The 25,580-nt window shown below is 34.3% G+C and overlaps 1 protein-coding gene across 1 annotated transcript in view; it reads left to right on the top strand.

Moving 5' to 3' along the window:
- The window catches only part of LOC114333482 (multiple inositol polyphosphate phosphatase 1), a 46,833-nt gene extending 24,830 nt beyond the window's left edge, over window positions 1-22,003 (top strand). Inside the window, exons 4-9 of the mRNA XM_050647391.1 lie at window positions 2,990-3,115; window positions 3,185-3,338; window positions 5,346-5,446; window positions 11,865-11,977; window positions 14,855-15,046; window positions 21,675-22,003. Coding sequence (XP_050503348.1) covers window positions 2,990-3,115; window positions 3,185-3,338; window positions 5,346-5,446; window positions 11,865-11,977; window positions 14,855-15,046; window positions 21,675-21,843 — 855 coding nt within the window. The 3' untranslated portion in view covers window positions 21,844-22,003. The remainder of the gene's footprint in view (window positions 1-2,989; window positions 3,116-3,184; window positions 3,339-5,345; window positions 5,447-11,864; window positions 11,978-14,854; window positions 15,047-21,674) is intronic.
- The last annotated feature ends 3,577 nt before the right edge of the window (window positions 22,004-25,580 follow it).

Genomic DNA, 25,580 nt, shown 5'->3' with positions numbered 1-25,580 from the left:
CTGTTCCAATAAGCGGGTTCGACTATTAAATTTATATAAGTAAAAAAGGTGTTATTAGCATTATATAATAATTAGAAAGATTTAAATTTAACACAATATAGTTCAGCTCTGACATTTGAGTTATTATAATAAACTATGAAATAATGTTTATTACTCGGTATGCTTTCTATAAGCCTTTTTTGTTTAAAATTTAGTTGTCATTAACCACTAACCATAAATACGGTATTTAAATTTTTTTGCATATTTTAAATATTACATGATTCTTCTTAAGGTGCTCTTCTTTCGAAGGTTGGCGATTATTATGACTATTTGTATTCTGTTTACAGCTGCTCTAAAAAGCTGGCTAGACAAGCAATTGGACCACTCCCTGATATTGCGGGGTTATAACATTCGTCGCCTTCTAACGCTACGCTTTCCTAATATATTTCCCTGTTTCTCTTATCACGTGGCCAAGGTATTGTAGTTTTCTTATCTGTATTTCATTACCAAGTTCTATTTCTTTTGAAATTCTTTGCAAGACTTCTTCATGCGTGACTCTGTCTACGTAAGATATTCTCAGCATTCTTCTGTAAAGCCACATCTCGAAAACTTCCACTTTTCTCATCATCGATTTAGTCAGAGTGGTTGCCTCTATACCGATACCAAGATTAACTTTTTGGCCTATTTTCTGGAAATCTTCAATATTCTCTGCCGTTACCACGGTGTCATCTGCATAACTCAAGTTATGAATAGCGCTTTCGTTTACTATGACGGCAACTGTTTCGTTATTCAGTACCTCTCGCATAAAAACTTCCGAGTACAAGTTAAATAGCGGTGGAGAGAGAATGCAGCCTTGCCATACCCCTTTTTTAATTTTGATGTTCTCCAATTGCTTGTTATCTATTTTTATCTGCTCTATCTGGTTATAATATACGTTTTCCATTATTCTAGTATTTTCTATATAATAGTACATGATATAAAGCACTAATGCTGGAAAAATATGTACAGGCAGGATAAGTGTTTATCTTCGCCAAATATTAAAGAATGTAGGTTATAGACAAACTAAACGTTTGGCCTCGTAGATCTGCACTGCCATCTAAAGCTTCGGTGTATAGCGTCTGCTGCCCAGGCCTTTCTTCAACAGTTACTTTTTAACCTTTTACTAGGTGCGCCTCTCTTGCGCTCGCTTACTGGACAATGTTCGGTCCTTTCTGAGCTTCACTGTGGTTTTGTTTCTTTATTCGTTGTCCTTTCTGATCTCACGAGAAGTTAGGTATCGGATTGCCATTCCCGATAGAGACCGGCGTGTCGAAGGAAGACTAATGAAATATAGGTGTTGTGTCGTTAGATATCCTCAGTTGAACCGTTCTCTGCTTCCATCCAGTCATGTTCACTTCAGATAATTAGAAACCACGACCGAGTATGAAGGGTTCCTCCACCACGACTCTCGGAAGGGAAAGAGTAGAGATATAATATATAGAAAAACCTCTGCTTCTTCTTTTTGTGTAGACATGACTCTGTTTGTTTTTTCAATGTAGTAGTCCTGTAAGTTGTTATCCCATCGTTTTCGTGGTCATCCTACTGATCGTCTTCCTATTGAGGAACCGTCTCTCGCAGTCTTTACTACTCTATTTGTTGTCATTCGGCTTATGTGGTCGTTCCATTCCAATCTTCAGTTTCTTACCCACCTATTAATGTTCTGCACCTTTCGTCTCTGTCGTATATCTGTACCTCTAGCTGTCCCATAGTCTTACCATCGATTTTTGGAAGCGTTTTCGTCTCTGCTGTTTCTAGCATTCGTTTTGTCATCTCTGTCAGGTCTTGTTTATGCCGCTTATGTCATTATTGGTCTGATGACTTTTGTAAATTCTGCCTTTCATTTCTTTTCTGATATTTTATGTCTCCATATTATTTCATTCAGGCAACCTGCGGCTATGTTTTTTCTGTTCACTTGATCTTCCACTTCTGTTTCGAGCTTACCGCAGGTAGATAGTGTGATGCCTATGTATTAAAACTCCATCACTTGTTCTATTTTATCTCAGGCTCCAGCTCTAATTTACATCTTAGTAGATTTGCTGTTATAATCATTACTTACTTACTTACTCCATGGCGTTACAACCCTTCGTGGGTTTTAGCCGACTCGACAACATGCCTCCACTGTTTTCTGTCTTGAGCAACCTCCTTCCAATTCTCCACGCCCATCGCACTTAGGTCTCCTGCTATATTATCTCGCCACCGGAGTCGAGGGCGTCCGCGTGGTCTCCTTCCAGTTGTGACTTCCTCCCACACCAGTCTTACTGTTCTTTGCTCAGAAGTCTTCTGAGGTGTCCCGCCCATTGGAGTCTTCTGGACTTTATTTCTTTTATGATGTTGGCGTCTGGGTAAAGTTCTTCGAGCTCTTTGTTAGTTCTTATCCTATATTGTCCTGATGCTTCATCCAGCACAGGACCAAAGATCTTCCTTAGGATTCTTCTTTCCCAAACAAGTAGTCTCTCTTCGTTTGCCTTTGTTATCGTCCACGTTTCGCTTCCATACATCACAACGGGTCGTATGATTGTTTTATAGACTTGTATCTTCGTACGTCTTGTTAATTGTTTTGATTTTATAAGGTTTTGGAGGGCAAAAAGACATCTATTGCCGGCCTGTATCCTGTTGTTTATTTCTTGTGATCCGTTATTGTCTTCAGTTATTGTTGTTCCAAGATACTTGAATTCTCTAACGCGCTCAAAGTTAAAGTCATCGATGGTGATGTTCTGACCAATTCTGTCTCTGCTTTGGTTATTGCGGCTCATATACATATATTTCGTCTTGTTTTCGTTGATTTGGTCTTCTCTGCTTCCTTCTCGAACCTCACGAAAGTCTCCTTCATCCTTAATCGTGTGTTACCTATTAGATCGATATCGTCTGCAAATGCCAGTTATAACCATGCATTTAGAAAAATTTAAGTACTGTAATATAATAATTATAGAAAAAGAAATAAGGATACTAATTATATAATTGTTGTTTTTAGTTTAAGTACACTCATTCACAAAGAACACTGAGGAGCGCCTATTTTTTCGCAGCAGGATTATTTGGAAAAGCTACGGCCAAAGATGTGTGGTTCCCAGCACCTTTGAGGAAGGATCCAATTTTAAGGGTAATTTTTCAAATTTAAGCTGTTTCGTTTAGTTTGTTATAAACCAATTAACACTTGGTTTTATTCCAGTTTTATAAATTGTGTGATAAATGGAATGTTGAAGTCAAAAAGAATCCTGCTGCCTTGAGAGAGGTAACCATATTCGAAAATGGTCCAGAAATGGCGAAGTTGGTGAAAGAGGTTAATAAGAATTTGGCATTCGAAGACAACGAGGTAAACAAAGGTAAGAATAATGTATCTAAGGTATCCCAGAACACTACGAGCGAATAACTAAGATCAATAGGTAATTTTATTTTATGTAAAACAAACCGATATAACGAAGTATCCAAGCACCTGACAGAATTTGAAATTAAAAAAAAAAAGAAAAAGCTTGGTCACAACAGATTTTTGACGAGTATCGAGGCTTAGCCCCGACTTTAAGAGCCAATTGCATTGTAATATTTTATTTCCCATCTACTCGCCAGCTACTGGTGAGGGTACGCATGTATTCTTGGTTACAGTTACAGGACTTGGTTACAGTCTCCCCCAAGAGATATGATGTACTTTATTTATATTTTGACCGGTTGAATCTAAATTCAATACGGTTTAGATCGGGCAGTATCGTCGCCCCCGCTAGCGAAATTATTCCGATTCGATTTTTTTGCACAAACTTACTCAAAAAGAGGTCCTTATAACATATCCATAGGGTGCCGGCCGGTGCCGTGTTCGAAAAATTGTTTAAACAATTTTTTTAAATAAATTAACAAAAATAATTTTTTCATTTCGAACAAAATTGTTTTAGATAAATTGGCTTATTCTGAGCAAAAAAGGTGTCCTGTCATTTTTTTCTAAAATTGATTTTTGTCGAGTTATATGCGATTGAATGTGATTGAATGCGAAAATGGCCATTTTCAAGGCTTAATAACTCGAAACATTATTATTATGAAATTCAAAAAGTGACCAAATCAAGTTTCAAACCCCTTCTTCAAGGTCCTGAAGAGATCTTTGTGATTATTTTATTACAAAGCTGTTATTTTTAATTATTAACAATCTAGCTATAGTCCAGTATGTATCCGTCACCCCCGTTAATGAAATTATTCCGATTCCATTTTTTTGCAAAAACTTACTCAAAACGAGGTCTTTATAACATATCCACAGGGTGCCGGGCGGTGCCGTTGTCGAAAAATTGTTTAAACAATTTTTTTTTAATTCACAAAAATATTTTTTTTTTATTGCAAACGATTTTTTTTAGATAATTTGGGTTATTCTGAGCAAAAAAGGTCTCTTGTGATTTTTCTCTAAAATTGATTGTTGTCGAGTTATATGGCCATTTTCGTATTTTTTAAATTATAAATCGCGTATAATTCGACAACAATCAATTTTAGAAAAAAATCACAAGAGACATTTTTTGCTCAGAATATCCCAAATTATCTAAAAAAAATTTGTTCGAAGTGGAAAAATTATTTTTGTGAATTTGTTTAAAAAAATTGTTTAAACAATTTTTCGACCACGTCACCGCCCGAGGAAGTTTCTGCAAAAAAATGGAATGGGGGCGACGATACATCCTGGACTATAGCGCTAATTGTTAATAATTAAAAATAACAGCTTTCTAATAAAATAATGACAAAAATCTCTTCAGGACCTTGAAGAAGGGATTTGAACTTTGATTTGGTGACTTTTTGAATTTCATAATAATAATGTTTAATCGAGTTATTAAGCCTAGAAAATGGCCATTTTCGCATTTTTCAAATTTTTAATCGCATATAACTCGACACCAATCAATTTTAGAAAAAAATGACACGAGACCTTTTTTGCTCAGAATAAGTCAATTTATCTAAAAAAAATTTTGTTCGAAATGAAAAAATTATTTTTGTGAATTTGTTTAAAAAAAATTTGTGTGGTTTTCGACCACGGCACCGCCCGGCACCCTGTGGATATGTTATAAGGACCTCTTTTTGAGTAAGTTTGTGCAAAAAAATCGAATCGGAATAATTTCGCTAGCGGGGGCGACGATACTGCCCGGTCTAGTTCTTTCTTGGATCAAGAGAAACCAATATACAAAAAGTCTAAAGACTAGGTTTTGTCCTTTAACAGTTATCGCAGTGTCATAGAGATATAATTTTTTATTTTTTTTTTTTTTAATTGAAAATCCAATTACAGCAGTAATTCACCCCAGACAATGTCTTATCTAGACCATGGTCACATTACAAATATTCTTTGATATATTAATACACTTCATTATTTCTTTCAGATGACGTATTGCTGATGTACCAAATGTGTGCATTTGAAACAGCATGGAACAAAAAGAGAAAATCACCTTGGTGTGCCCTTTTTACGGGAGAAAATTTAAAGGTAACACATATACTATGAAAAGTATTGAATTTTTGAAAAAAAAACACTCTCTGCAGTGTCCTTTTAATTCATTAAATTTGTCTATCGGTTTTTGTCACTGAAATGCGTTCATGTAAAATATTCAAAATATCTAATTACGTATTCAAACGTTTTCCAGTTATTTTTTCTACGACCGTTTAATAATATGCTCATTATTCGCTAATTTTTAATAGATAATAGTACCCATTACTTTACTCGTGAGTAATAGTTCATTACTCACGGGCTGAAGTTACTCTCGGGTCATTAGGTACTCACGGGCTGAAGTTAGATTCAAGTGGCGCATGCCACTTTTAATATTAATCGTATATAAACTGCAAATAAAATTACTTAAACTTGTTTATTTAATACAATAATCATTGTAATTTATATCAATAATTTACTTCGAAAAATTTTTAAAGAAATTTTAACTGTAACAGTCGGTATATTTTTTACGTTTAAATCTTGTTTACTAATAATTTTGACGTTTATCATTTATTTTATGGTTTATTTTTTAACCAGGAGGAGTAAACTAAAAAGACTGATTCACATCCAAGAAAGTCATTAGAATAATCACCAAATACATCTTCTTTTTTAGTTGATAGGTTGATCATGTCGGCCCTCGACGGTAATCCATAAATATTATATTATATTAATACGTCGCTAAAGACATCTAAAAACAATTGTTTTTATATAAAACCAGACTAAAAATCTAAAAAAGGAATAACCCAGAAAATACAAAAAATCGCCGATATAACTTAATTAACCTATGAAATGCCAATTGTGTCAAAATTTGATAAATGTCATTAGTGTCAAAATTGTATAACAGTGGAGTAAACTTGCCTGCGGTTGGACCAATTACAAACAAGCATCACAACGCGGTAAATTTGAATCACTCCTCTTGGTTTTAAAACAAACTATAGTGACAGTGACATTAGCGTGTTTTCTTTGTGTAAAGGCGGGTTCTGACTTGTCAGTTTCGCTGACGCAGTCTGACTGATTCATTAATAATGAAAAATAAAAAGCGACTATTGCATTCACACGTTTCATGTTTTGCTCCATTCAGTCCTCAGTTAGTCCAAACATTTTATATCGTGGTAATGAAAATATTTTAAAAAATTGAAACCAGCCGTTCGCGAAGTATGTTTACAATGATTAGTAAATGAATTACAGAATATTCCAGTGATTTAAAAGAAAAGAAGACATCGTAGATGTTGGGTCAGGTCCTGAATATTTCGCAGAAATATATGGGGTTCTAGTGAAACTATGTATATTGAAAGAATTAGATTTGGAAGATTGTGATTTATATCAAACCACTTAATAACGAAGATAAATTTCAAGAGATTCTGCAAAAAATTGCTCCAAAATTGCTCTAAAAACTTGCCGCATTGAACAAATCACGAAAATTTACGTTTTCGCGCTTCAGTTTCTATTCATTATGCGACCATGATCAGTCAATAATGATAAAAAGTAGAACTGGCTTTCACTTTAACTGAAAGTTTGAATGTACTGATCATTTAAAATGAAACTGGTTTCTCATGTTCATTATTTGTTCAGGACCACTGAATCAGTTAGAGTGCGTCAGCGAAACTGATAAGTGAGAACCCGCCTTTATATTCCAATAAATTATATTGGAATGTATAACTAATATTGTGTTTATTTTTTAAGTTGTGTTAAATATATTATAGCATATTATATGTTATATTATAATATTATACCGGGTGGTGAATTGGAACACGGGCCATAGGAAACTCAATGTAAAATTCTAAACTGTTGAATTCCTGCTTCCATAATTATTTTACATCAAAAGTCATAAGAAACTATTTGTAGAGAATTGAAATCTGTATTGAAAACAACTGTTAATATTGTTCTACGAACAATAATTATTCAAAATTTTGTAAAAATATAATACAATTTTCAGAGAAATACGCCAAAGTTACGCCACACACAGTGCAATAATGTGTATAAGATTGCATTCGGTGACAATGAATTTATTATATTAACAATTTGAACTGTCAATTTCTTTATTTATTTTATCATTTATTGTTTAAAACACAATAAAGTTGATCAGATACCCTCAGTTAAGGAGAAAGTATTAATAATAAAGATATTTTCTTCAGTCAATAGTGTCCTCACTGTCAGTTAAATAGTAACGTGTGGCCTAACATGCCCACACATAACTACTGCGGTAAATACATTATATTTTTCAAAATTTTGGAATGTGTTTAAATCATAGAACAATTGTAACTTGTGTTTTTTAATACAGATTTCAATCCTCTACAAATAACTTCTCGTGACTTGATGTAACATAATTAGGGAAGCAAGAATTCAACAGTTTAAAATTTTACATTGAGTTTCCTATGGCCCGTTTTCTATTCACCACCCTGTATATAGTTAAATGTAAATATACATAAAACTTTATGAATGAAATACGTCAGCCGATAATAGCTATTTCATATTTATTAGATTCATTGACAGTAGGTACAAATTTATACAGTCCGTCTAATTTACTTACCGTTGCACGTCATTATCTACGTTAGAGTTCTAAGTTGACATTGTTGCCCAATTACAACAAATTCTTGAATTCATTTTAAATCAAATACATTACACAATTTTTGCGGAAGTGGATTATACAGCAAAACAAATTAATATTCAATGTAAATAAATAAAATCTTTAGAAATAGAAAATAAGAATTAAGTTATAATCTTACGTTAAAGTACATAATAAATACAGTAAATATAATGAAACAAATACTTATAGTAAAGAATATAAACAAATATGCAGTGTCATCACCGCAACTGTCAAATAAATGTTACCAATTTATGCCAAAATATCACCTTCGTTCGATTATAGTTACAGTGTATTCCGAAAAATGTGCTTCATAAAAACGCTTTATAATCCATTTATGCAAATTAAATCAAACATATTATTGTGTATTTCTTTAAGTTAACATTAATAGAAATCTTTAAATATTATTTCTACTTGTATATAATAAAATATGTCTAGTGGCTGTAATTCCAGTGTACTCGGCAAAGTGATTCTAAAAAAGAACACACCTACGGCCTAAATATTTCGTGTTGGTATCATCTGACGTCACGGGCTATGACGCGGATGACGTGCAACGGTAAGTAAATTAGATGGAGTATACATATAATTTTTCGGAAACGAATATAACTTAAATTGACTATTTCTTGTTGTATTTTTACATCATCATTCTCTTTGCCTTATCCCTATGCGGGGTCGGCTTCCTTAATTGCATTTCTCCACACAATTCTATCTTGGGCCATATCAATGTTAATCCCCTTTACCAGCATGTCCTGCCTTATCGTCTCCCCCCAGGTCTTCTTTGGTCTTCCTCTCCTACTCCTTCCAGGAATCTGCACTTCAACTATTCTTCGTATTGGGTGGTTAACGTCTCGACGTTGAACATGACCAAACCATCTTAACCTATGCTCTCTCATTTTGGCATCAATTGGTGCCACACCTAGACTTCCCCTAATATACTCATTTCTAATTTTATCCTTCTTTGTCACTCCACTCATCCATCTAAGCATTCTCATTTCCGCCACATGCATTCGCTGTTCCTCTTTCTTTTTCACTGCCCAACATTCAGTTCCGTACATCATAGCTGGTCTTATGGCTGTTTTATAGAATTTTCCCTTCAGCTTCATTGGAATTTTTCTGTCACACAACACACCACTCGCTTCTTTCCACTTCATCCATCCAGCCCTAATTCTACTGCATGCATCTCCATCTATTTCTCCATTACTCTGTAATACCGGTCCTAGGTACTTAAAACTATTGCTTTTTACAATCATTTCACCATCCAAAGATACCATTTTATTTGTAGTAGCTCCATCTTTAAATGAACATTCCAAATACTCTGTTTTTGTCCTACTAAGTTTTAAACCTTTTTCCTCCAGAGCTTGTCTCCACTGTTCCAGTTTTTGTTCTAAGTCTCTTTCACTATTTCCTACTAACACGACATCATCAGCATACATTAAGCACCATGGAATGTTACCCTGTATTTTCGCTGTTATTTGGTCCAAAACTAATGAGAATAAATACGGACTAAGCACAGAACCTTGATGCAATCCTACTTTCACATGAAATTTATCAGTCTCTCCCACACCTGTCCTAACACTAGTCGTTACTCCCTCATACATATCCCTCACAATCTTTACATATTCACCAGGGACTCCTTTCTTATTGAGTGCCCACCAAAGAATCTCTCGAGGAACTCTATCATATGCTTTCTCAAGATCAATGAATACCATATGAGCGTTTGTTTCTTTACTCCTGTATTTTTCCATCAACTGTCTTATAATGAAAATTGCATCTGTTGTTGATCTACCCTGCATAAAGCCAAATTGATTCTCGGATATTTCGGTCTCTTCACGTATCCGTCTATCAATTACTCTTTCCCATATTTTCATGGTGTGGCTAAGCAGTTTTATAGCCCTGTAGTTTGTACATTGTTGTATATCTCCCTTGTTTTTGTAAACAGGTACCAGTATACTGCTTCTCCATTCGTCTGGCATTTGTCCAACTTCCATAATTCTATTAAATAGACCTGCTAGCCACCTTGTTCCTGTCTCTCCCAATGCTCTCCATACTTCCCCAGGAATATCATCTGGTCCTACCGCTTTTCCTTTCTTTATTTTTTGAAGCGCTTGAGCCACTTCCTCGTTGGTTATTTTGGTGACCATTGCTGCTACTGTCTCCGTTGACTCTACAGGCTGTCTGTCAAATTCTTCATTTAATAAGTTGTCAAAGTACTTTCTCCATCTCTTTTTGACATCCCTTTCGTGAACTAGTATTTTATTATGTTCATCTCGGATACATCTAATCTGATTAAAATCTTTTGCTTTCTTTGCTCTCTGTTTGGCTATTTTATATATCTTCGTTTCGCCTTCCCTGGTATCAAGTTGATCGTATAGGTTTGAATACGCTTCTGCTTTAGCTTTTGCTACTGCTACTTTCGCTTCCTTTTTGGCGACCATATAGTTTTGAAGATCTATGTACGATCTGGTTTCTTGCCACTTTTTATATAATTTTCTCTTCTCTTTTATTTTTCCTTGTACTTCATCTGACCACCACCAAGTCTCTTTATCTTCAAACTTCTTTCCTGACGTTTTCCCAAGTATTTCAATAGCCGTCTCTCTAATAATATTGGCCATTTTTCTCCAAATTGTGTTAGGGCTTCCTTTCATATTCCAACATATTTTTTCTACTATTCTTTCCCTGAATAGACCTTCCTTCTCATCTTTTAGCATCCACCACTTGATTTTTTGTGGTCCTCTCCGATATTTTTGTTTAGTTTCGCTTTTTACTTCGATGTCCAGAACAAGCAGCTTATGTTGTTGGCTTACTGTCTCACTAACTATTACCTTGCAGTCCTTGCATTCACGTATGTCTTCTTTCCTTATCATGAAGTAGTCTATTTGGGATTGATGTTGTCCACTTTTGTAGGTAATAAGTTGAGTTTCTCTCTTTTTAAAGAATGTGTTAACAATCGCCATATCCAATGCTGTTGCTAATTCTAGCATGTCATCTCCAGCTTCATTTCTAGTTCCAAAGCCTAATCCCCCATGTATTGTTTCATATCCTGTCTTGGCTTGGCCCACATGTGCATTGAAATCACCTCCTATTATAACTTTCTCCTCCGCTGGAGGTTGTATTTTTACATGTTGTATTTTTACAATACATAAGAATTTGGTAAAAGTATGCAACCAATTATTTAGCCACGTACTTAAACAGTATTTAGGTATTTTTGTAAATTATTATAATTTAAATCTCGAGTAGTTGATAATTATATTTTTTAATAATTAAAATAAAAGAGGTCGTAGAAAAAGTATAGTATTCTACTCGCATGTAATGGCTATTACTCACTCTGATGAATTACGACACTCGCCTGCGGCTCGTGTCGCAAACTTCATCATCGTGAGTAATAGCCATCATTACATGCTCGTTGAATAATATACTATTTTTAGACTTAAAATGATGGATAGATTACGTTCATCGTAGCAAATCGGCCAAGTAAACCCCCGTTGGATTTTTTTTTAATAGCAGAAGAAACATTGATGGGAGAGCCGAATCCTCTTATCTGTTATCAGCACTTTACAAATCTGATATTATATCTAGCCCAAACTAATCTCATATTGTGTTTTTAATGTACACGTTGTAAACATATCCTTCCTTTTGAGAAGTTTTTAATGTTAACAAACATGTTTAATGATATACCGTATCTCTTTTCGCTATTTTCTTCATTGTCATCAATTCATGAAATGCATCACACACTACACCCATTCTTCCATCTTATGCTATATTTTAACATAGAACAATATGTACTACTACGTGTAATATTTTTAAAAAATAACTGGTCATTATTTTACATTTCAGGTACTGGAATACCTTAGAGATTTGAAATATTACTGGCAAGATGGCTATGGACATGAGTTATCATATAAACAAGCTTGCCCAGCATTTAGAGACATGTCCAATTTCCTTCAAACGTAAGTTCATTAATTTTCATTTTGTTGAGCTTTTGGTTTTAACATTTAGTTAATATACGTTAATAGTCAAGTTAAAAACCAACCTATTGTTTTCACCCATTTTGAAAACGTTATTATCCACGTCCGTCTGTCCGTCCGTCCGTACACATAACTCCTCCGTCGTTATACCAGGTAGAATAACAAATAAGGTGTCAAATGAAGGCTTATAACCCAAGGATGGTATGAAAGGTGAAATTTGACGTCGGATTTCCGGTTTTAGAGTTGTAACCGGAAGTACTATTTTAAAGTCTCCGAAATAATACAAGCGATATATTATTTGACGCGCCTTAGCAAGACGAGAACAAATATAATTTCGGTTTCATGTCTGTCTGTCCGGAAACATAACTCATCCGTTATTAAAACAGATAGAATGACAAATGTGGGGTCGAATGAAAGCTTATAACACGAGGATGGTATTAAAGATGAGAAATTTCATCTAGGACTTCCGTTTTTAGAGTTGCAACCGTAAGCACTGTCTTAAACTCGCTGAAATAATACAAGCAATATTATTCTACGGAAGTCAAACGGTGTAAGTCAAGTTCTCCCTAAAAATTACTTATGCAATGTAACACCAAAGAATACGCAAGGACAAATGGCTTGTCCTTGTTTGTATTTATGAATAATGTATTTATGTAATACTTATATTATGATCAATAAAGACGGTTTATTTATTTTTAATGGCTCCTCACACTTCCGCAACTATTTTCACAAACATCTTATTGTTTCATTTCAGACATTATTTATTAACTTACACCGATTGGCTTCTGAGGCATCGATATATAGGGGAGACCGGGGCTAGTTGTCACAGTTTTTGGTTCAGGCTCTGTAACTCAGACACTTTTTATTTATTTTTTTTTTCAACAAAACTTTGTCTGGATAATTAGTTGGTATATAGGTTACCCATTCATATTTTCCTAAAATTTTAGATACCAGCGGTTAAAATGGTAAGAAGGTTTAACCTTCGACAGGATTTGTGTGACAACATGCCCCTAGATGGGGCATGTTGTCACAGTGCCTGGGGCAAATTGTCACAGTATTATAAAAATAAAGTAAATGAGAAATAAAACGTTTTTATTGAAAGAAGAACGTACAATTTTACAAAGAACTACATATTATCGTCTTCCGAGTCACAATTGTGACACACATAAAATGGATTTCCATTGGTGTAGTCTGTTATGTGCACATTATTTGCATGCTAAGCATTGGGTCCAACCTTCAATCTTCTTCCTCAAGTGCCATCTCCGCGACGGAGGCCGGCAATCATCAATAGCTATTCGGACTTTATAGACGGCTGCTCTGAAAAGTTCATTTTATGTCCCATGGGTAATATGTCCAAGATATTCTAATTTTCTTGTTTTGATGGAATTTAAGATTTCCATTTCTTTATTCATCTTTCTCAGAACCTCCTTGTTTGTGACGTGTTCTGTCCACGATATATTCAGAATTCTTCTGTGCACCCACAGATCGAATGATTCTAGTTTTTTCATTGATGCCGCATTCAAGGTCCTAGCTTCCATTCCATAAAACAGAGTCAAGAAAAGTTGCACCTAGCCTACTACCTAGCCAACTTTCAATAGAAGCACTATAAAGTTCTCCGCAAACAAGGTATATACAGTCTTCTTCGTCCAGTGAAATGTCTTCTTTTTTTGGCCTTACCTTTTTTGGAAAGAAGACAGATTCGTTTTAACGCTTTTCTTTTCTTGTATATTTTTTTTGTTCTGCCGACTTTTTTTCCTGCACAATTTCAGATGGAGTATCTGTTGTTAATATTGCTGATTTGCGTTTTTTTACGTTGAATGCGGTTGGTCCTGTTTGCAGCCTTTGGGTAAGGACGAACCATTTCTAGTAATCCTATAAGTAGGTATCTACAGAAGAATCATTTAATTCTGTAGGTATTAAATTACTATTTCACAAATACGTTTACCTACATTTCACAAATTCATCAATATGATTTACCCTGTATTCTGTAGCAATCTAATTTGATTTTAACACGGTCTAAAATCATTTCAACAGATTTAGATGCTGCGGGGCAAGTTGTCACAGTGACATTTTGCCTCGTATAATTTGTGACAACTAGCCCCACATGACCTTCCGTAACTGAATGTCAAATCAAAAATACTCAAATGAATTAATATATGAAAATATACCTACATATGTAGTCTATAAGATCGACGGTACCCTTTAAAATATATTTTTCTTACTTTGGTTTCACAAATTCACTCAGAGCACGAGATGATTGAAGATAAAAAATTTTACATGAGAAGCCTCAAAACACATTTACACGAATAAGAGAAATAATTACTGGAATTAATAATATTTTACGTGGAATTGGTTATGAGTAAAACCTTTCGTATGTAGATGACGCAGCTTGTTAACTTCACAAATAAGGTAAAAATCGGCATTGTGACAACTTACCCCTGTAACAACTAGCCCCGGTCTCCCCTACTTCCGGTTAAAATGTGTAACCGGAAGTGCCACATTATAGTCGCAGAAATATGGGATATACAATCATTGCGTATTGAAAAGTCGAGCTCGAATATTTAGTTCCGGTTTTGACATCATTTCAGGTTAGAGTTATGACCGGAAGTTTTGCAAAAATGACTCAAAACTAGTGAAAACGTATATCAATCAACGCAAAGTTACACGAAGAGTTCAAATATCGACTTGCTGTTCCATTTCCGGTCATTTTGGGTGAAAGCATAAGACTTACGAAGTCCAATTGCTTGTATTTTACTGCGGTATAATTTATTCAACTAAATTCGCGGTATTTTACAATCTACATATTCCAAAATTTCATATCTGTACTGAATTTGTCTTTTATTTTTTCTTTTGTTTCAGAAAAACTCGATTCCCAAGAGTCAACGTGTACTTTACCCACTCTGGAACTTTGCTAAAGATGATAGCTCATGTAGGATTGTACAAAGATGAAGAGCACCTAACGGCTAAAAATTACGATACCGCACGTGACAGGAAGTGGAGAACCGGTCTTCTAGATACTTTTGGAACAAATTTAGCCTTCGTAGCGTTTGAGTATGTAAAATATTTTTGTTATTTATGAAATTGTAATTATAATTCTGCCGTGCTTAGCCAAAACGGCGTATCTACAGAGACATCACATTTGAGTAAAATCGATTTTTGTTCGAAGTATTCGTATACATTTACACAGGATATCGCATAAGATGCGGTGTGTTTAATGTGTTTTGGCTTAACTTACGTCATTTTTAGTAAGCAAATAAGATAGATATGCACTTTTGGGTTAGAAAGAAGTAAAAATCTAATTTTTCAGATTTTTGCAGATACGGGGTTTTCGCTAAGCACGGCAGAATTGTAATGCTTCAATAGCAGCCCTACAAATCAAAACAAAATATGGTACTTACGTCAAAAAATGACATATTATGGTGTTCATGCATATTGCTGCAATAAACTTCCGAAAACATATCGGTGCTCACCGGAGGGCCCGCAGACGTTCGGATACAATTAGCGTCTCTTTGCAAAGACAATGACGTCGACTTTGCAAAGTAACAAGACACTTACTCAACACACACACTACACATTACACCTGAGTTAGTGATAAGTTATCTAATTACGTGGCTAAAGGTTCTAGTTCTAAACCAAGGCCAGAATCAGAGAAAAAAAAACTTTCGAAAACATCTTCTTTATTGTCAGTGGAATGTTTCAAAAATATGTTACTTAGTGATATCCCTGGAGTAGATCATAACACAATAGCTACCTTTGCTGATGATACTGCCGTCTTGGCAGTATGTAAACACCATGAAGGAGCAGTAAGAAAACTACAAGTCTCTGTTAACAGACTTAACAACTGGACTAAATGCTGGCGAATTAAATTAAATGAAATGAAGTTAGTGCATATTAATTTTACAAACAAGAAAAAACAATACTTTCCCGTTAACGTAAATAATACTCAGATACCATATGCCGATACCGCAAAATATTTGGGTATTACATTGGACGCTAGGCTACGCTGGAGGGGCCATGTTAAAAAGAAACGAAAACAGCTTAGCATGAAGTATAAAAAAATGTATTGGTTATTGGGAAGACAATCCACTCTGTCAATCTACAACAAAATATTTTTGTAGAAACAGATTCTAAAACCTCTATGGCATCCAGCTATGGGGCTGAGCTAGTAACAGTAATATAGACATCATCCAGCGATTTTAAAACAAAGTGCTAAGGAGCATTGTCAACGCTCTTTGGTACTATAGGAACAGTGGCCATTGAAAAATTTGCCAAGAGTCACGAATAACGACTTCTTCAACACGTCAATGTTGAGGCCATCCAGTTCCTCGATAACACGGATCTAGCTAGAGAAAGAAACCCTTCGAGTTAGTTAAGAGAAAAGGAGGGCACGGTGCAAGTGATGGTACAGGTTAATAGTTGTGCAATAAATTAACAGAACCTAAGAGGTACTAGTGAGTTTGTCCTTAGTCTTAAGTTTTTAGTAGTAATTTAGGCTAGAAATAAGTTGCTCATTGATCATATTGTTTGACCAGATTGTAATGTTCTTAATCATCTTATTGGTGTTTAATAAAAAAATGGTTACCTTCCTAGTACATCTAAGCAAGAAACTATCATATTCATCTTAAATTTTGTTGCCCCAAATTAATGCGCCCAGCTTAAATTATTCTTAATGTGTAATGCAATTTTAAGCTTAGACAATCATATGCATATGCCTGTGTTGTCTATCATTATCACAACTCGGGGTGAATCTTCGCCGCATCCAGTAGCGTACTGATAGATCAGCGGGCCCTGGTTCCATGCGGGCCCCCGCCCAAAACATTAAAGATAAATCATCATAAAATCATTATATCATAAATTATATCATTAAATATATCATAAAAACTCAAGCTAAGTCCATTTACTCACGGTTTTTGCTGTAAATTTTAAAGAACTGTTCGGATTGAGATGAAATTTGGCATACACATAGCTAACATGTCAAACAAAAAAAAAGTGAAACCTATTGTGCCGATGTGCGCTTCTGCCCTAAGGGTGTTTCACCCCTTCTCGGTTGAAAAACATGCGTTCAAGATAAGTCCGGGATTGGATAAACGGACTAATTCTAGGCAACCTTTAAGTTATGTAGAGTTTTTCACTAAGTCAATACTTTTCGAGTTATTTGTGAGTGAATATCGATGGTGAAAGTTCCCAACCTCCTATGTAAATTTTTGGCTATTTTGTTTTGTTACCCTAAATTAAAGAAAATATGTATTTTTACTATTTACAAGCTCTTATTCGTTATTTCATTAATTAGTTTATAGATGGCCATACATGAAATAACGGCATAGAAGCTTGTAAACAGTAAAAATACATATTTCTCTTTAATTTAATTTAGATAAAACAAAATATCCAGAAATTGACATAGGAGGTTGGGAACTTTCACCATCGATATGTTCATTTTTCAAAAAAAATTTTGTTTTTTGAGACGGTTTCTCGCTAATACCTCAAAATGTAAGTATGTTATCGAAAAAAATATTCTTAGTAAAAATATAGTTTGTAAAAAAGTGAAAAATATGGTGTATATACGAAGTCTTTAAACCCAGTAGGTCATGAAATGTAGGTTCTTATTCGTCAAATTCCAAATCGAATATTTCAACGTGAAATAACCAAAAATGAAGCACTTTTCGAGAAAAAGTCATCACAACTTTTTAAAGTTTTTAAAAAAGCTATATTTTTGTTATTTTTTAGTTTCTAGCATCAATATTCAATATTAACTATGTAACGCTCAAAATAAAGTTGGACACTTTTTTTTGGTAATAAATCGTAAAAATCACACCTTAATCACAAGTTACTTGACTTATATATTGCTTATATTATGATCTGTAAGTTTTACCGCTTCAAAGTGCTCATTTTTGAAAACAATTTGGTTTTGAACTAAAATAAAATTATAATTTTGGAAAAAAAATTTTCAAAATAACTTACTAATTATTGGTGATACCAAAAATCTCAACTAGTATAAAAAATATAGGTTTGTCTATTGTGAATATTTTGGACTTTTTGTTTTCCTGAAGACAAAAATTGGTTATAAGACATGTCTGTTCAAAATTTGCATACACTCGTGATTAGTGACTCGTTTAAGTCCATTTGACTACAGCCTTTTCAAAAATAAGCACTTTGAACCAACGAATCTTACATTTATAAACAATAAGTAAAGAATTTTTTTGTCAAGTGGTAACGATTAATATCTTTTTGGATGCTAACTAACTAGAAGGTGATTTTCACATTTTTTTACCAACCAAAAAATAAGTGCCAACATTATTTTGATCGAAATTGAAATTTATTTACTTTTGATGTTAGAAACTTAAAAAAAACAATAGACTATTAAAACAGTAAAATAATATTATTCCTTTTGTTTTTCATACTGACATGACTGATCGCGATCACTTTACGCCAGCCGTTTTTATAAATAATAAAACTCAAAAATTGTCTACATCCAAATATCCAGTCATAATTAAAAACCTTAATATCGGAAAACTAACACAGCTTTTAAAAAATGAACATTGGAATGAAATTTATATCAACAAAATAGTTTCTCAAATTGCATATGATACATTTATAAATAAGTTTAATAATTACATAAAAACCTCTAGGGAGATAAAACGCTTAAATAAAAAAATATCAAAAAAAAACCTTGGATAACGGTGGGGTTGATATCTTTTATCAAACGACGAGATTTTCTTAAAAAGAAATTAGTGTCTATATAGGGTCTTGTTATTCCTACCACTATTGTCTATATTTAGAATTTAATTTCAATTTTTAAGAATTACCTACCTATATAAAAGTACAGGCTGAATGATGGCGGTTCTATAAACACGAGTATCGAGCCTATTGTATTGGGATTATTTTTATGACCCAGTATAAAACTTGCAATGCATATTTGCAACTTTGTAGTTTACCTACCTACATCTTATTCATGAATCTTGCTAATATAAAAAATATTCTTAGTCTTATAAAACAGTCTTCGAGTTATCACTTGTAGGCAGGCCTTGGCGGTTAGCCTTTAAAGGTGTTGAAATATGGGCTTTGGAAAGCAGGTAAAACTAGTAAGAAACCTTACAACAGTATTGTACACTGTATTTCAATAAATTTTGTTTTCAAATTTTTTGAGGAATAGGAATTCTTCGTTTTTATTTATAAGTACCTACACAAAAATTAAAATCTATTAAGCCGTTACATTTCCTATGTGTGTACTTGTGTAGTTCAAAATGTCCCCATCAAATTAGAAACAAAAGAAGCAAAAAGCGCGTTAAAGCGGGCCCCTGTGGGGCCCTGGCCCTTGTTCCGCGGGACCCGCGGAACCATGCTCAGTACGCCACTGGCCGCATCTACTAAAGTCCTTCTACGATCTTGCGTTTCGATTGCCATTATTGTACCCCAATCCTAGTTAATTCGGCTTCAACATCATCCTTCCATCTTTTTCTGGGTCGGCCTACTGATCCTCTACTGTCTGGTCTCTCAAAAAACCGCAATACTTTTTGATTTTGTAGTGGGAATCGAACCAACATCATATGGGTAAAATTGATATTAATGATTTATTTTCCAATAAATATCTGCATAAAAATATCTACGTTTCAACCCTCAGGTCAATTTAATCTTGTGCTTTTTTGCAAAATTATGGCGTTTAAAAGTAGATGATATAATAATTGTGTTAATCATCCCAACAATTTTTTCTATAATATGCTGCTACCTCGTGTTAAAAGAAAATAGAAAATCAGTTAGTTTGTGAAAAAGGCATGCATGTGCCTTAGGTGCCGCATGTCGTAGCATGTTGTATAGTACGTACCAAAATATTTTAGAAAACCTTAATCTTAAGCTTATTACAAAGTCATTTGTATTTGAATGGTGTGGACGTTTTCGACCCAGGTAGAAATTAATAAATTTTAATCTATTGTACTTTTAATTATTATACCTGTTATTTAGTAAGTTCATCTCTGAAAATTTAACCATACTACTTAAATACAAATGACTGTAATACGATTAAGATATCGTTTTGTAAGCTCTTTTGAAAGGTACTATACGTAGATCATATGTTGAGCACCTACTCCAGTTAACAGAAGACAAAAAAATGTTTGAAATTTGGGTTCCAATGCTATGGGCAAAACCAAAAATCTATTGTGACGATTGCTACTTTTATCTAATGAATACAAACGGTATCAATCGGTATAGGTGGAGATCCCAATTTGAATTCAGCAAGAAGATATTCTACATTCAAAAGAAATAGACTGTACTGAAATGAACAAGAACTCTAATGACTTTGAATCAATATCCCAGAAAAGTTTAACCAGGAAAAATTACATAACATCATTAGAATTGAAACCTATCAGGGTCTTCGAAGCTGCTGCCTTCGAGATTTGAAGACAAATCTTCTTTTGCTGAGAACAATTCTGATGCATTACCGTAATCAACAGTTCCAAAAGAAGTCTGAAATATGTCCTGCACACACAACGTAAACATTTATATGCAGGAATAAGATTAAATAAACACAAATAACCAGAAATCTTTCTCCTCTGTACTTAACATTATTTTTAACAATTAGGCGTTACTAATTAATAGGGCTTTTCATTCAGTCATTAGTTTCGAGCTTCTATCATGTGTCACATAATATTAATATATCTACGTCATACGTTATTGGCATGTACCAATGATACAAACCAAAGACGTATGACGTAGATATATTAATATTATGTGACACATGACAGAAGCTCGAAACAAATGACAATCGATGAAAAGCCCTATTGTTTAAGGATTACTTAACAGGTTTATATGGTTCATTCCACCAACATACGACTGTTTTGGATTATCGCGACAACGAATATTTCAGTGTGCAACATAAGAAGTACGAAAGTAAATGGCTCTAATAATTATTCCAATAAACAGCAATGTAATTTGCAATTTATTTTCGTTCTTCATATTTTACACAATAAAATATTCTTTGTCGAAATAATCCAACACAGTCGTATATTCGTGGAATAGGGTATACTAGTTAATTTGGGTATGACAGCGCCCACAAAGAGACACCGATGTTTCAGTTTTAGTACTGTTTATTTCGGGCTATACTGCATTATAACTTATTTAGGGTAAACTACTAATTATCTTTTGATTGAAAGAGTCCTTAAGGGGATAGGCGCAAAATGTCGGCCCCAATGATTTTTGAATGTATTCATTTTTTTCGAGTCCTGAGAAAACTAATAAATATTTTTAAAAAATTTCAACGCAGAATGAAAGATTACATTATTACCGAGTACCGAGGGCCGAAAGTCCCTTAGAATAAACAAAAAAGAATTAATGAGATATTTGAAATTAAAAATTACTAAATTTTCTCCTTTTTTTCATCCATCTAACTTATAAAAATAAACATTATAGAAGTTTTCAGGGACTTTCGGTCCTCGTTAATAACGTAATCTTTCATTCGGCGTTTAAATGTTTCATAAATACTTATTAGTTTTCTCAGGATTCGAAAAAAATGAATACATTTAAAAACCATTGGAGCCAACATTTTGCGCCTATGCCCTTAAATCATTTTTATTTTCTATTTTTTGCATAGTAACTGTGTACTGGATTTCTATTCTTATGGAGCACTGACTTAAATATTAGAAAATGTAATATTTTGATAGACATTTGTGTGATCCATTTATTTTTTCAGATGTGGAAGAGATACTAAAATCCTCACAATGCACCAGGAAAATATTGTGAGACTACCAGCTTGTCCAAACACAGATCTGTGCAGCTTAAAGACCTTCAGGGATCATTATTTCCAAAGTCTATCAAAATGTGATTTTGGTGAAATGTGTCATTTAAAATCTAAATTGTAGCACATCTAATTGCTTTAAACCAAAGTAATCTTAAGCAAGAAATTGCTGACTTGTAAAGTCACATATAACTAAAAAGTATTATTGTATTTAATTTGGAAGCTTAATTTATTGACCTTTTTGTTTTTGTTTTATTTGATGATGTATTAAAATTTAAAGTTAAGTGTTAATTTTATTTTATATCCTTTCAAACAATGAAACGTTTTCGATTAAACACAAAACCGTGAATAAATCTATATCAAAACAATAAGAATAGCATGCCAAGATGATGTAAATACTAAAAGAAACCAGGAATGAATAACCAAGATCTGAAAATAAATAGAAACCTTTACTGGGATCAAACTGCAAACCTCACGAGTTCAAGATGAGCACACCGAATATGTGAAAATCATGCGTGGAGTGAGGCAAGGCTGTATTTTGTGCCCTCTAATTTTCAATCTCGACTCTGAAAGAATATTTATTAAAGCTTTGCACGAAACTGAAAAAGGTATTCTACTAAACCGGTACTGCCTAAATAATATCAGGTATGCAGATGACACCATAGTAATTGCAGACAACCTTTTTTTTACTGAGGTGGAACGCTCTTAGCAGACTAGGGAAGGAGTCCCTATTACTGTTGGACTCGGACAGGAGAGGAGAACACGCTATTGCGCACCAACCACAGTATGACCCATGCGTCCCGCATGCCCCCTTGACCAGCCGCCTACCAACTAAAACCACCCCCTCTTCCGACCCGGAATATCCCTGGACGTGCTCCTTAGGGAGCGATGACGGTAGGACTAAATAGAGAAAAGTCTGATTCCTACACGGAGGAAGGTGGGCCAACCCCTGCCTGAAAACGGCAGGGCTTGGGTGACTGTTCTGTAGTGTGGCGGATAAATGAGCCCTAGAAGAATTAGGGTCATATTTCTCTGACGCGGATTATTTTTTTTTTATTATTTCTTATTTTGATTTTTTTTATTTTATAACTATTGTGTAGATTCGCCTCACCCATTCTGCTCCAGTCGGTCAAAAATTGTGTAAAGTAAAAATTTACTCTCTTGAACTTGCAGGCGTACCACGACTCTACGTTCGGGATCAGCCTTTTGGTCCACTGGGCTTTTGTAGATTCCGCCAGGAGTTGTTGTCGTGCGGCCGATCTTACCTCGGGTATTGTCCAAGTAAAACATATTGTGGAATAGCTTTAAGCCGGTGAAAGATGATATTCTTCAAATAAAGATATTAGGTCAAACGTTTAAGAAGCGGCCCTTTGAACCCATCTGTGTTTTTACGCCCAGACCTCCCATCTATCCACAAGTTTCGTGCAATACGATAGTAGTTTTAGTTCGGTAGCTAGCAGTGTATTAGTACTGTAGTGTACGTGTGTTAAGTGATTCGAGTTTTTTGTTTGCTGTAATTATTTTGAATATTGGTTTAGTATTTCGTTTGGAGAGTGTAAAGTGTTGATTATTGTAATTTAATTAATGTGAATAGTGATGTCGCGCCCGTAGGATAATGTAAATATCGCGTACGATAACGCTGATATTGTAGAAATTGCCAGTGCTAGTGTGAATGTAATTACTAAAAAAAAGTGCCCGTAAAGAAGATTCGAATGCATTTAAATGCTGAAACACAGCAAGTATGTTTGAATGTATACAAAAATCTACGTACGAAATTCGGCTTCGATGAAACACTATTAAACCTCTGGTTTAACAGAAATTCCACTTTCTACTGTATATAAAATAATTAAAAATGAACCGTATCGTCGCAAGAAACGATGTGACTACAAATTTTCAAAACCTTTAAATCCGTTACTTGTAAAACTATTGAAAACCACAATATACGACTGCTACAAAAGCAATGAAATACCTACAAAAGAAATAATAAGAAAGAAATTGGAAACAACCGGTCGAAATATGAACTGCTGTGAGAAAACTCTTCAAAACTGGATAAAAAGTGGGCTTTAAATAAAAAAAAATAAATAAACGTCAAGCAATAATTATGGAAAGCCAAAGAATAGTCAAGAGACGCAATATGTACCTAGAAGAAATTACTAAATATACGCAAGAAAATAGGAGAATTTATTGTTGAGATGAAACTTGGTATGATACCCACGATACAGTAAAGAAAGGATGGACAGATGGTTCAAGCATGTGCATACCAGAAATGCCTGCAAATAAAGGCTCGCGGCTAATTATTGTACCGGGTGTCCCAATAAGAATGGCTCTTGGCCATATCTCAGGAACCGTTTATACTACAGCTTTGGGAAAAAAAATTTATAACAAAAGTGGCCTTGGGAAAAGCCTGGAAATTATTTTCATAATTGTAAGTCCACCGCTAGAGGGCGTAACTAAATAACAAAAATTTAAAAATCAAAATTTTACAAAATTTGCCTAATGAAAGGGTGTACAAGAATTCATCTGTACTCAGTAGATATATCTTAAAAACACCCTGTAATTATCTACGATAATTACTTTCAGTTATTTATGTCATCAAAACAACATTACAACCTTCATTCGATTATATAAATATTGTTAGCCAAGATCACGATTCACTAATAATTGCAGAGTCAATTATAAACACTTTTCATGGTCGATGCTGAATAGGCATTTCTAAATATATAAACAGTTAAACTATAACAAGGGAATTCTTTATTATTATATTAGACATTCGTCATTCTGTTTTGGTGATCAGACGTAATATTTCCACATTAAAGATAGTGTCTCTTTCTACACGAGATGTTCTTTGGGTGCGGTGCTACCAGCTTATACTAATGCGAGTGTAAATAAACCAACTCAACAAGTAAGCGTATCAATTATTCCACCCCTCGGATAAGGGATAACCACCCTCACCGGGAGAAGATAGCCTTAGTGCCCAGGGCTGTCATATGGCGATCCAGAACCAGGGAAGAACTCAGGACTGGTGAACAGGACAGGTATGAAGAAACACGTCAATGTTCAGGCACCTAGACCACCTTAGACAACAGTGTGGTATATGTAAAATGGATGGAGACATCAGGCCGACGCGGAGCTGAAAATGGAATAGTATGGAGATGGAACATCGTGGGACAATGGAAAATGGACAATGCTATGGAACGTGCAGCGAGGACTTGTGATACGAACAAAGACGCGTAAAAGTGGTAAGTCCATATTAGCTATTTTTATGGTATTTCCTGATTAATATAAAGTATAAACATTATGTGCTACCTTAATTACATTAATATATGTTTCAAGTTTACCTATTTTTACTTAATTATTCTATTCTATTACCAATAATTATCAATATACAAAGATTTTTTTTTAACCTCATATTAAGTTATTATAGGACGCAATGATACAATTTTATATGATTTTTACATATTTATCAACGTGTACCTTATCATTGCTGACTTTTATTCATTTATTATTTGACTACTGATTTTTAGTACATTTTTGCAATTTTTTATGATCTTAATATTACCCGTGTTGAGCTGGCCCCCCCCACTTGCAAAAATTAAAAAACAAATAGCCCTGATTTATGAGCTATTTATGAGCTCTCATATTCCGCAAACTAAAAATTTTGAGCTCGTTCCACTGAGCAGGAATTTAATACCCTAGTGGGGGGGGCTGAGTCAGCCCCCCCCACTACTTAAAAATAGGAATATTGAATCGGTTTTTGCGGCAGAATTACGAGCTATTTATGAGCTCTTGAAATTATATAGTTTCGATTTTTGAGCTCATCCCCTTCACCCCCAAACAACCCTTTAATTGATTTAACTTAAG

Source organism: Diabrotica virgifera, chromosome 1 (genome assembly GCF_917563875.1).
Source record: "Diabrotica virgifera virgifera chromosome 1, PGI_DIABVI_V3a".
Taxonomy (NCBI): Eukaryota; Metazoa; Arthropoda; class Insecta; order Coleoptera; family Chrysomelidae; genus Diabrotica; species Diabrotica virgifera.
The sequence above is the reverse complement of the archived record's forward strand: the minus strand, read 5'-3'. Positions and strand labels throughout refer to the sequence as shown.